The sequence below is a fragment of the Aegilops tauschii genome, chromosome 5 (genome assembly GCF_002575655.3).
Source record: "Aegilops tauschii subsp. strangulata cultivar AL8/78 chromosome 5, Aet v6.0, whole genome shotgun sequence".
NCBI classification, from domain to species: Eukaryota; Viridiplantae; Streptophyta; class Magnoliopsida; order Poales; family Poaceae; genus Aegilops; species Aegilops tauschii.
The window spans coordinates 538465410-538478164 of record NC_053039.3 but is presented as its reverse complement, the minus strand read 5'-3'; the positions used below and the strand labels follow the sequence as shown (position 1 = coordinate 538478164).

The 12755-nt window shown below is 47.4% G+C and overlaps 2 protein-coding genes across 2 annotated transcripts; one reads left to right on the top strand and one right to left on the bottom strand.

Moving 5' to 3' along the window:
* The first annotated feature begins 1397 nt into the window (after positions 1-1397).
* Positions 1398-2384, top strand: LOC109774949 (CASP-like protein 4B3). The gene is made up of 3 exons (XM_020333711.4): positions 1398-1740; positions 1817-1955; positions 2062-2384. Exons 1-3 carry the CDS (start codon positions 1508-1510, stop codon positions 2251-2253), a joined length of 564 nt encoding a protein of 187 aa, XP_020189300.1. The 5' UTR covers positions 1398-1507; the 3' UTR covers positions 2254-2384.
* Positions 2385-2496: 112 nt separating this feature from the next.
* Positions 2497-12386, bottom strand: LOC109774925 (SCAR-like protein 1). The gene is made up of 11 exons (XM_073498364.1): positions 12033-12386; positions 10658-10821; positions 10440-10563; positions 10230-10356; positions 9622-9680; positions 8408-9480; positions 7907-8305; positions 3527-7797; positions 3271-3435; positions 3069-3188; positions 2497-2982 (listed from the first exon to the last, which is right to left on the bottom strand). Exons 1-11 carry the CDS (start codon positions 12182-12184, stop codon positions 2935-2937), a joined length of 6702 nt encoding a protein of 2233 aa, XP_073354465.1. The 5' UTR covers positions 12185-12386; the 3' UTR covers positions 2497-2934.
* Between the last annotated feature and the right edge of the window lie 369 nt (positions 12387-12755).

The following is a 12755-nucleotide window of genomic DNA, read 5'->3' as shown; positions in this document are numbered from 1 at the left end:
TTTGCAATCGGCGCGCCCGCCGAAGCGTTGCGTCGGACTCACACGAGCCTTGCGATCACTGGATCATGCGAACGCACGGAAGCACCCCTAAAAAAAGCGACGGGACCACTCTTTTACAGTCGCCCTTTTCTCTCATCTCCTTCCTCACGACGCGGACGCCAGGGGCACCCGCACCACCAGGCACCAGCTCCCGCCCGCACCACCAGCACGCAAGCCTCCGGCCGCGATCGTGACCCCCTCCGCCATGCGCGCCCCTCACCCCCATTTTTTGCAGCTCCCGTTCGTCTCCTGCTGGAAGCAGCTCATGTTCCTGACGGTTGAAGCTTTTCCCCGCGACGGTTGCAACATCTGTGTGATGGATTACGCCGGTTCCAACGTTCGTCGTCGAGGTCGCAACTCCACGTCGCCGCACCCTCGTAGCACGCGGTCACCGCGGTGGTAGCAAAAAGTGCACCGGTGGTAGCAAATTCTAGTCCCCGTGGTCACCCATGTCGCTGCTCGTCGCACCACCGCACGCCCGGTTGCGCCACCGAACACCGGTTGCAGCAAATTTGGTCGCCAGTGGTAGCTTTCCCCACTGCCGGTTGCAACACAACTCGCAACCCGTCGTTGCCGGCCACACTTCGTCGTCTTCCTAGTTGTAGCAAAAACGGCCATGGGTTGTAGCTTTCCCTCAAGCCGTTTGCAGCAAAGTCGTAGATAAAAAGCTTCAATCGCAAAAAATATCTTCGAGCGGCGCGGCAAAAAGCTTCAACCAGTGTGTGGAAAAGCTTCGTCCGGTCTGTGAAAAGCTTCAAGCTTGAAAAAAGCTTCAATGGCCATGGAAAGGAGAGCTTCAATCCGGCATGGGCGGTGCTGCATCGCCACCAAGCTACAGCCATCGCCGCGCGGAGCTGCAACCAAAGGGTGCAGCTATTGCATGAGTGAAGCCGGGGACGAGGGCGGCAACCAACGACGAGGACGGACAGCGAGGACGTCGCGCTGGTGCTTCAAGTTCGGTCGTTTTCTCACGGGGGGTATGGCGGGGCCGCGGGGGTGCGGAGCGTTGGCGGTGCTCGGGGACGTTGAAATTTTTATCACAGAGGAGGAGGGGGGCGACTACGAGGAGGACGAAGTTGGGGTCAGATCTGATGGTTTTAATCGCGCGTATCGGGCGGCCAGGGCTCGACCGGCCCAACCGTTCGCCCTTTTGTTTCCGAGAAAGATTTGTGTTTAGTTTTTCCGTTGTTGTGGTACTCGCATGGTTTCTCTTTCTTCAATGGATTTTTTTTTGGGGTGCTGATTTTCTAAAAAAAAATCATTTTATGAACCGATAAGATGAAATTATGCTACTGTCGAGCACCCAACGTCGAAGTGACTCAGCTGGTGGATTAACCAACCGCGAAACCCGCGCCGGTTTGTAACCGCAGTCTTGGCCCGCCGGCGTGCGGCCGGCACGCTCGAGTTTTATATACCAGGTCATCAGTTCGGCGCCAAGTGTGCATCATCGCCGTCCATTCCGGTCCACATGTCGTCCGCCTCAGCCAGCAGCGAGCCGCACGACGCGCCGGCCGCCGACAGCAGCGTGCCGGCGTCGAGGTCGATCGCGGAGCGGTGGAAGATGGAGGCGGCGCCGGTGCGGGCGCGGCTGCTGCTGCGGGCCTTCGCGTGGCTCTTCTCCCTGCTGGCCCTCGTCGTCATGGCCACCGACGTGCACGGCCGCGGCGGCGCCCAGGACTTCAGCACCTACCCGGAATACAAGCACGTCGTCCAGATCCATCCATCGACCCCCGTCTCATCATCTGTCACCTGATCTGACCTTTGACCTGTCGCGCAGCTACTGCCTGGGCATGTCGATCATCGCGCTCCTGTACGCCACGGCGCAGCTGCTGCGCGACGCGCACAGGCTCAGCTCCGGCCGGGACCTCGTCGCCGGGCGGAAGGCGGCGGCCGTCCTCGACTTCGCCGGAGATCAGGTACCGACCCCCAGCCAGCTCTCTGTCTAACTAACCACCAATATCGCCAACCGGCTTGACCCAACAACCTGAGCGTGTTTCCTGGTCTGAAACTTTATCGTGGCAGGTGGTGGCCTACTCGCTGATATCGGGCTTGTCCGCGGCGGCGCCGGTGACGGACTACATGCGCCAGGCCGCCGACAACCTGTTCAACGACTCGGCCGCGGCCGCCATTAGCCTCGCCTTCTTCGCCTTCTTGGCCATCGGCCTCTCTGCCCTCATCTCTGGGTACAATCTTTCCTTGGAAGCTCTTGTTTAGCAGAAGCACGCATGATTCTCAGATCCCCTGTGCATGTCACCTAGGGAAAGCACCTGTATAATCGGATCAAATGAATACTCAGAATTTTGTAAAATTGTACTCCCTCCGTTCCTAAATATTTGTCTTTCTAGAGATTTCAACAGGATCCGTATATGTAGTCCATTTGAAATCTCGAAAAGGACAAATATTTAGGAATGGAGGGAGTAAATCAATTTCCACATGGTATCAATCCAAGTGAGGGGATGATCACAGCACACTAACCCATTTCACATTTCAAGATAAACCTACCACTCCCAACATTCCAAAATACTGAGTATTCATACCACGACAAGTATTTTGGAATGGAGGGAGTACAAATCTATAATGCAAACAAAGGTTAAGAGAGGTTAACGATTTACAACAGACCTGAACAAATTGGTCTCCTAAGAACATGCCTACCTTCAACAGCCTTTTGCTGCCCGGGGAGGCAAGTATACACACAGTGAGGCCAAAAAGAATGGAGAGAAGAATGGCAAAAAGAGATAAACATATTGGCATTTCCCTATACTATATATACAAGAGACAAGACCTAAGAATGTTAGGACCATAAGATGGCATGGCTGTGCACCCTGTCCAAGATCTTGCTGGTTTGGCACCTTTCTGCCAAGGAAAAAACAGCAGGAGGGCAAAATAATGGGTGCTCTATGTGTCACTCCAATTATCGTCGTCTTCGTCATCACTTCCCACCGCCTGATCCATAACAGAAACATAGATAAGAGACAAATAACTGAAAAGATGTTGACAACGACATTGCGAGGTTAACTTTGGATGGCAACCTGGCGTATGGCATTTGCTTTCTCTATTATTGCAGCAACTCTCAGGTTTCCACTAGAGGCCCTAGCAGGGGCTCTCATGGATGTTGGTATAGCAGAACCCACTGGTTTCAGGTCAAAGGTCTGATCAAGTGCAAACAGCAAGCAAGTCAGTGAGATAGTGAGAGGGTCTACAGGGAGAAGGGAGAGATTTCTGTTTACCAACCTTGTTCCTTATCTGCTCAAGCCACAAGTTTTTATCATTAGTATTTGGCTTATCTGCGGTGGGGGCAAGTTCTCCAACCTTTTTCCTTATCTGCTCAAGCCACATGTTTTTATCATCGGTATTGGGCTTATCTGTGGGGGGAGCAAGTTCTGAAACCTTGCGCATCTGCACAAAGCATAAATGGAGTTAGCGTGAACACAGAAAACATAAGCAGAGCACGCACACAAGAATGTTCACGAGGAAGGCAGAAGAATACCGTGCTTCTATCATGAGCAGCAACAGCATCAACCAGTGGATTTCTTGGGATGTTTCTCACTGAAACTGGCTTTCTGGTCAACCGATAATCTGTGACCTCTGGTTCAAATCTGCTCCCTTCCGTTGATATTCCATAATTAGGATGAAGCATCTGAGGTCCAACAGTCCATCCCATCACTGGTGGCTGCTCAGCGTGTGCATAGCCGCCTTCATCAAGGTCACCAAGATATTTACTTATATTGCTAGGCCACGACGGGTTTGGCTGAAGTATACTCTCTGTGTCCAAATTATGATCACCATGGGGATAATCTTCAGATACCATTGATTCTGCAGTATGTGACTGGCCTTCAGACAGACCACCCTTGAGGTTATCCGCATCTTGTTCCGGTAACTTACTCTCCTGGCTATTGCCTTCTTCTAACACTGAGCCTGATGCAGTTGTGTCTAAAGGTAATCCTCTTGTGATTGACTGGTCTTTCAGATTCTTCTCCTCATCTGATGCATTTGAACTATGCTCCTCATTGTCTGGAGTCCCTGATAATGATTCACCGTGCTGAGATTGCTGGCAACTACCATTTTCGGAAACATGCCCTGGTGTTGAAGAGCTCACTTTGTGGAACTGCACGTTACGTGCAGCATTGTGATCATCCACCGTTTTGTCATCCTCAGATGCAGCTGGATCTGTAGAACTGAGATGCTCAGCGATGTCTGAAATATCTGAACACAAGAGGTGCTGTTGACGATCTTGCTGGTTAATTACATGTGCAGTGGCCCCACTGTCATTCAGATGTTCTTCAGCCTCCGATGGTGATGAAGTGATATGCCCCTGATGCTTGATATTCCCACAAGCCTCTGAAAATGGCCTGTCATGTTCCCCTGGCAATCCAGATTCTACCCTTTGATCATTATTGTCCACCACAGAATTCACATACCTCTCTTTGATATCTTGAGAGGAAACTGACGCTATTGGTTCTGCCATTCTGTCAAGTGAAACCAGGCCATTATCCATATCTTGACTCGATACAGGCAAAATGGAAGTTGTTCTGCTTGCAGGCTCAGGCACACGGTCTTTTTTACTCAGAAGTCCCAAACGAGGCCTTCCAAGCCTCCACTGAAGAGGAGGAAGAGGGGGTAGCTTCTGAGGATCTTCACTGCACACACTTTGAAACGGTTCAGGGTGTGGTGGAACAGGAAAAACCCGATCAATTTCCTTGGTACTATGCATGACAGAAGTAGAAGCCACTGTTGATCTCTCAGCTAGCGCGCTAGAATTCAAAGAACCCGGTGCAATTTGGGAATCAGATTCAGGTGAGCAATAGGATGCATTCTCTGCTTCCACTTGGACATTGCATGACGAAGATCCATCTAGTTCACCAACCCTGTCCTCACTCATGGGGCACGGAGCAATTTGAGAATCCAATTCAGGGGATGCACATGCTTCCCACCCTTGCTCTACCTCCATATCATGTATTGATGTGGAAGCACCTGGTACATCAATCCTATCATTTACTGAAGAATATGGAGCAATTTGGGCTGCTTCCACTTGGGCATTGCATGACGAAGATCCATCCAGTTGACCAACCCTGTCCTCACTCGCCGGGCACGTAGCAATTTGAGAATCCAATTCTGGGGATGCGCATGCTTCCCACCCTTGCTCTACCTCCATATCATGTACTGATGTAGCAGCACCTGGTACGTCAATCTTATCATTTACTGAAGAATATGGAGCAATTCGGGTATCAAATTCAGGTGAGTAATAGGGTCCATTATGTGCTTCCACTTGGACATTGCATGATGGAGTCCCGTCTAGTCTACTAACATTGTAATCACTCAAGGGACATGGAGCAAACTGAGGATCCAATTCAGGAGACGGACAAGTTTCCCACCCTGCCTCTGTATCATTTACTGATGTAGAAGCACATGGTCCAACAATCTTATCATTTACTGAAGAATATGGAGCAATTTGAGAATCAGGAACACCAGAGATATGATCTTCCGACTCATCTTCTATCAATGCAGAACCAATCAAAGGAGGACAATCTAGTTCGTCTATTTTCTTGTTAGGCAAAGAACATGAAGCAATTTGAGAATCAAGTTCACTTGGAGCACAAACTTCTGCCTCCTTTTCAACAAGAACAGCATTGCTTGGAGGGGCAGCAGGTTCTTCAATCTTCTCACAAACGTAAGATGTAGCAATCTGAGAATCATTTTCACCTGTAAACTGATCTTCTGACTCCTCAGCTTCAAGAGCAATCCTCAGAGGAGGGACATCTAGATCGTCAACCGTCTTATCCGTTGAGGAAGATGGAACACTTTGAGAGTTAGGTCCATCTAAGACACGTGAGTCTGATTCCTGAGTTGGAATAGGTTTCCTTAAAGGAAGGACATCCAGTTCATCCAAGCCACATGCTCCTACCAACGGTTCCACTGGCGAGTTACTCGAGTGAACATCCAATTCACCTACCTTTTCATTTATAAAAGCATGTGGAGGAAGGTTAGCACAGGGGTCCTGCTCTTCCTTCACTGGAACAACCTCAGGCAAGGGACGTTGTTCCTGCTCTGATTTCACTGGAATGGAAAAGATATCCAGTTCAAGATTTTTCTCATCGCTGAAAGACTCATGAGATCTCAAGTCAGAATCCACTGCCTGTTTCTCACCATCAGGAACTTTCATGGCGGATAAGGGCACGATTGTCTCGCCTGTTATATCCCTGGCAGATGAACATTCAGCAAGTTGAGAATCCGGCTTAGAACAAACCACTTCCTGGTCTAATTCCGCTGACAGCACAGAGACAGAACTAGGGGAATCCAATACACTGACCACACAATCATTTGCTATATCGTTAGAATCTGAGGATGGTTTATAATCAAAGCCTTCTGTGGCAGCAGTAAAATCAATCTCATGGTATTCATGGCACAAGGATCTGAAGTCCTGTTCAGTCATGACTTCTGACGGTAATGGTGCTTCATCAGGTGGAGTTGCAGGTTCCCAAAGAGAATCATCAAGTGGATACAGGTTCTCTTTTGCTTGAATGTTACACTGCTGGATTAGAAGTTCTGAGAGAAAATCATCTTCTTCTTCAGAGCAACATGGTTGATAGCTCATACTGGGCAAAGGATCAGTAGAGCTCACCATGTACCCAGGATCGACGAATGGGTTTGTGCCAAAAGAATCTTGAGCAGATAACTCCCTCACCAAGTCTTGATCGACATCTGATAGTTGCTCCCACACCATGTTACTGTTCGGGCTTACTGTAACATCCTTGTCCAAATCACTCTGACATGGAACTTCTTCAGCAATTAGAGTGGTTTCTTCTGGTAATTCCTCTTGACAAGAATCTTCTGGAAAATGTGATGGTGTAACATATAGAATATCATCACTGCCACCCAGTGTTCCGCCTGACGTTTCTATTTCAATAGGCTGTGGAAGATTGGCTGTCTGCAGCATACTTTCTCTAAAGATATGTCCTCTTGACTCTTCTAGTGATCCAAGGTTTTCACAGGTAGCTTCAACTGCTTCAATGTCTTCCCTGAAAGGACTGGATTGCAATGGTATATCATGACTAGAATTTGTAGGCAGAACCTCTGCTTTCTCGGTATGTTTGGCACCATCAGTATGCTCCTCTTCAGAAGGTGTCATGTCATCATCAAACCTGCCGGTAGTCGATTCTTCTACACCCTCGGCATCAACCTCTGCTTTCTCGGTATGTTTGGCCCCATCAGTATGCTCCTCTTCAGAAGGTATCATGTCATCATCCAACCTGCTGGTAGTCGATTCTTCTACAACCTCAGCATCAACCAGAACTTCACTGTGCTCCACATTTTTTACCGTTTCAATGGATTCATGGTATTCCATGCAGGACTTGATGGTATCAAGTATAGGGGCAGTACTAGAAGCTGATGGGACATCAATCAACGATGATTTTGTATCATCATTCAATACTCGTGGAGATTGTTCCAGCATCTCGCTTGTATGAGCTTCTGTGTCATCTTGAAAAGTAGGTACAGATTCAGCAAGTCCTGGGATCACCTGAATACTAGAGAAGTGCATGGGCACAACAGACGCCTGCATAGAATCTTCTTTGTGTGTGTCGAGCCTAACTGAACAGGGCCCTTTTTCCAGTGCAGCTATTTCTTGATCCTCTGTGATATGCTTATATAGATCTTCATCTGGTAAACAGTGTAATTCTTCAACCAGTTCACCGTGATCTGATTCATACGATGGATTATCCGATGTGATTGAATGAATAGGTATAACTCCTGAATCAAGCTCTACAAAAAATGTTCCAATAAACCGATGCAATACAGTAAACCACCGAGCTAAACAAATAATTTAAGTAAAACAATGCGGAGGTGAAAGAAAAGCAAACGGTTGACTTACTGTCAGAATGCTTGTGGGTAACATCAGGATCCAAACTAGTTGGTATTGTACTTGTATCAATTTCTGCAGGAAGCGCAACATTGTTGAACTCCAAGTCATTCATGTGCACAACAGGATCCATGTCTGGCAGTGATGCAACTTTGGTATCTGTTTCTTGGACAACTGCAGCTAGAGATGTGCATTCTTCAAACGGTTCCTTGGACAACTGTATTTGTTCTTGATTGTGTGTGCTACTCTGAAGTAACAAATCATCAGCATGTGAAACTTCAACTTCTCCACCAGCATGTGAAACATCATTGGGTTGTCCAGATATCGTAGAAGTATCTACCACATTATTTTGGCCATCCTCCGCTGAGCGATATGCTATTTCGTGGTAATCACTGCTAATGCTAGCCAAACCTGGCAACACAATAACTATGTAAGGTCAAAGAGAAGAAAAAGGAAACTCATTGAGGCAATTTGGGTCTATCCAAACATATACAAGAAGATAGAAAGAATTACCATCCAAGCCACTAGATGTCTGGGATAACTGTTTTTCAGAACTAGGGATAGCACCAGCATGATAATCGTTCGAAGGGAGAAAAGACACCTCCTGGTTTTGTACACAGCCATTGAGATTAGTGTCAGTTTCAAAGTTACCATTGTCATCAGAGGTCACACTGGATGATGAGCTGACATCCATTAGATCAACATCGTTACAAGATTCTTTGTCGTTGATCCAATTATCACCACTCAATTGTTTGCAAGAATCTGAATCAGAGTTTGTATCTTTTGTGTCTGACACTGCAGAAGGAGAAGAGTCACTTAGCAGAAATGAGTCTGCACGGGTTGGTTCTGTGTCATTGCATGGATTGCTCAACCCTGATGACAGGTCTTCCGCAGGACCTAGTTCTGAATACTGTACATCCAGCACACTTTCAGCTTCCTTGCCATCACAGTTCAAATTATCCACTTCCATTTCGGCACTGAGATTCTTTTGACTTTTCATGCTATGATCGGCTTCACCTTCTGATTCTGTATTAAGGGTGTCAATAAACTTGTCTTGATCACTACCAATATCATCAGGCCTGCAGGGATCATCGTCATGGTAAACAGGAACTACAGCCAATTGAAGTTTCTCTTCCTGCACTGACTGCAATGGAGATCCCTTGCAGATCTGTTCCATTTCGAAATGTTCCTGTTGTGTTGCCAGAAATTGACCATCATCTACCTCAAGATGAATCGGCCCATTAATGGGTGCAGATGCAGTCACCAAAGTATCAGATTCGTCTACTGGGACAACCTTCGTCAGTTCATGTTTAGTAAAAGACTGAGCAGGGGCACTGAAATTGTCTAATTCTCCAAATGAAGATATTATTTCACTTGAGTCAGTTGACCTAAATTTTGCATGGAAGTTCCTTGCAGAATAATTTGACAAGATCTTCTGTTGTGATGAAATTACTTCTTGCAATTGTTCCCTGCAGATTCTGCTTATAGTTTTATTGTAAGAATCCCGTAAATGCCTGGATTTCAGTTTTGTTGTCCTTGGTGGAACTTTTCTAGAAGATCGATCCTTTGATGACGTAATTTGAGACCTGCAGGTTTTGCAACAAATAGTATTACATTGTATCATGGTAAATACAGTCTAAAATCGTTTCGAACTAAATTTCCCCTAGTATATAGGCTCCTTTTGGTGAATCTTATGCACATGACCAATCCAGTGGCCCTAAACTTACTCAGAGTTCGCAATAAGCAATGATTCGAGTGTTTCCCCTTTCCTTCGCATAGCCTTTTTCTGAAAGAGAAAGACTTCGGTAAGTTTCTAACTTCAAGGAAATTGTTCTGGTTTGACAAACATTAGGGACCGTGAAGATCCGCATATATTTAAACAGAGTAAATGATATGACGAACATACCACGGGTAAAGAACCGGTTCTACTCTCAAAAGTCCAAGGCAAGTTGAGATGATAACTTATTATCAGCTATTGATAGACGAAAAATGCAATTTCGCTTGACAGCGCTTCAAAATCAATAAATACTACTGTATGGCAGCTTTTCTTGCATCAATATTTTTTATGTTGTCCAATTTGGATGAACCCGGATCTCAAGCTAAAGCTAAGCTCATGTGTTGTAACTTGTAAAGACGATTCTAAACTTCATGCGCTCATGGTCAATTTGGTAAAATACTACACGAGCATTTTCCAAATAGATAAGTTATTTAAGTTCATGAAGGATGTAGCAACTACCATCGCATTTTACTTGGAGGGGGCTCTCCCGGTAAAGTGTCTAGCACAAAGTGAAACTACCAGAGAAATGTTGGCAATAATTGAGAATGTATTACTTGCCTTTATCCTACGGGGCTTCTTCTCTCTTAAGTAATCCGGCTCAATCATGTTGGAGGTCTGTCCCATCTTAAAGAAAGATGGGTCTGAATATCGTTTTAAGGAGGCCCCAGCACCAGCAACATCAAACCTGAAGAACAATTCTGGTATTAAATTGCTGATAACACATCCATGGTATATACCCACATAAAAAGACAGAAAGCATCCACATACTTATCCAACGTGAATAAATGTGGTGGGCCACGACATTCTTCATATGAATCCAAAATGAAACGAGGCATATCTCCTATCGTGATCAAATTCTGATTAAGCTGCAGATTTGGATGCCACTCAACACCTACAAGAGAATGCGCCAAGAACTTCAGATGTAAGAACCATGGCAGTACAAAATAGTAACCATAAAATGTGGTCGTTTTCCACTTTCAACTAACCATCATCATGTAGGTAAGTTGAATGGTCAGTCTGTGCTATGATTGCCTTCTCAACTGCAGGAAATTCTGCCTCTAGCTGCTGCAATCTAAGCATCAAACCATGCCCTCTAGAAGCAGTGGCCATCACATCTTCATGCAGGTCATGAAATATTTCTGCGGCGAACCTGTTTTGCACAAGGAGAACACGAAAGTTCTTCAGAACGAATGGAAAGAACGACATATTCACTTCTAGAACACTGTTTTGGCACACATATTGGAACGTGGATGGAAGCACTGGCAATCAACAAGATACACATCTACACTGCAAACTATTCCAACAAAACTTCAAGAGGAAAGTAAAACTAACAACAAACCTGCTGAAAGCCAGTAGAATTGTTAACATAACAATTCACATTTGTGTACTTCTAACTGGGAACATGATGGGTTAGGATAGATTTTTTCCTTCCAAAGAATGACTTTACTTACTTGACCAAAATTTACGTTGAGAACACTAGGAAATCTGGAGACTACGATGAAAACACTATAGCATCATCTAGGAAGCATGTTCTGTAATGAGATTCACAACAATGCTATCCTTTGGCGGTTCTCCAGATAAATCCCAATTCTGACATAAGGTTGTGCAGAAATATAAGGAAAATGAAGGCCAGTATCTTTCCACTGCAACTCAAGCGTGTTACCTACCAAATTCTGACTTGTGTTCTGAAGTGCAAACCCAATGCTGTATGTGATAACTAGAATTCTTGTCAAAATCAACAACCAACTGCAGCATGCAGAAGATGAATCTCCGCAAAACCGCACAGCCTGCGGTAGAGAACCAGAACCTGACGCGGGCGTCGGCATTGGCCCAGCTCACAACGCAGGGAAACAATTCCGCTCAGTTAGAATTGAAAACGCCTCCTCCTCCTCCTCCTTGTATGGATGGGGAAACAATTCCACACCCTCAAAGCCGAAAGTGCTAAAGGCCGCCCAAATCGGACTGAAAAATTCTGAGGCGCATCCATCGATAGTTCAGAAATTCGGTGCAAAATGCTGCCCGTGAAGCGAATTCCCCAGCCAATTGACTACTGCTTGGAATTGCGCAGACGAGACCAACCACCCGCCCAGAATGCGCAGAAACCTCCCTCAAACCTAAAAGGCATTAAACTAGACTAAACTCATAAAGTTATCTATCTACACATAGATGCTCCCAAAAACAGCATACGCCCGCCCAATTATTTTAATTTTTGTTTCGCAGAATCGCACGCCGCGGCGAGGCCAGCCACGCAACGCAACTCGCTCGCCCGGCGCAGCACGCACGAACGAACCCGGGTTGGTTGGTACCCTCGCAGCAGGCGCAGAAGGAGGCGGAGGCGGGGGGTACAGGAGCGGCACTTACTCGGCGAGATCCCCGAGCTGGCGGAGCAGGCCGACGAGGCCGGCCATGGCGACGCCCTCGAGCAGCGCCTCCGGGTCATCCTCCTCCCCCTCCGGCGCGTACAGCGCCGGATCCGCCAGCCCGTACTCGTTCCGCACCTGGTACCGTATCATCTCCTGAGCCTTGAGGAGTCCGCCACCATTGGAGGAGCGCCCGCCTTCCTTGAGGACAACTCCACTCGCAGCAGCAGCAGCAGCAGCGCGTGAGCTCGGGTGGATTGGCGCGGGTGGGCGTAGCAGCGCGTGGAAAAGAAAAATATTCCGCCACCACTACTCGATTCAGTGTAGACGGGACGGGAGGAAGACGAGGTGGGGCGTCAGAGAAAGTGAGAACACATTCTTATCACGGGGCGGGCGGGCTCTCTGGCACGTGGGCCCTCGTGCTCCCGCGCGGCGGCCCGTGACCCCTCCCTGGTTCGCACCCACGCAGGGGCCGTCTACCCTACTCGCTGCCGAGCGGGCCTGGTCTACGGTCAACACAGTGGGGCCAGCAGGTCAGTGAGCCTCTGGGCAGGATGGGTTTGGATCAAAGTCGCTCCGGCCGCGTTGTCTGTCTGATTAGGGCGGGTGTTTAGGGGTTCCACGGAGTAGATTAGTCTTTGACGGTGGTGGAGCCGAGGCCGGATCGTGCTGAGCTGTGGGGAGGGAGAGTGGCTATTGATTCGTTCGGGCCAGTGACAGTGAG

Coding starts and splice junctions, on each gene's coding strand:
- LOC109774949 (XM_020333711.4), top strand. CDS start 1,508: ATGTCGTCCGCCTCAGCCAGCAGCGAGCCGCACGACGCGCCGGCCGCC. Junction 1,741..1,816: donor AGCACCTACCCGGAATACAA/GCACGTCGTCCA, acceptor CCTGTCGCGCAG/CTACTGCCTGGGCATGTCGA. Junction 1,956..2,061: donor TCGACTTCGCCGGAGATCAG/GTACCGACCCCC, acceptor TTATCGTGGCAG/GTGGTGGCCTACTCGCTGAT.
- LOC109774925 (XM_073498364.1), bottom strand. CDS start 12,184: ATGATACGGTACCAGGTGCGGAACGAGTACGGGCTGGCGGATCCGGCG. Junction 10,357..10,439: donor CATTTATTCACGTTGGATAA/GTATGTGGATGC, acceptor ATTGTTCTTCAG/GTTTGATGTTGCTGGTGCTG. Junction 9,481..9,621: donor TTGCTTATTGCGAACTCTGA/GTAAGTTTAGGG, acceptor CAAAACCTGCAG/GTCTCAAATTACGTCATCAA.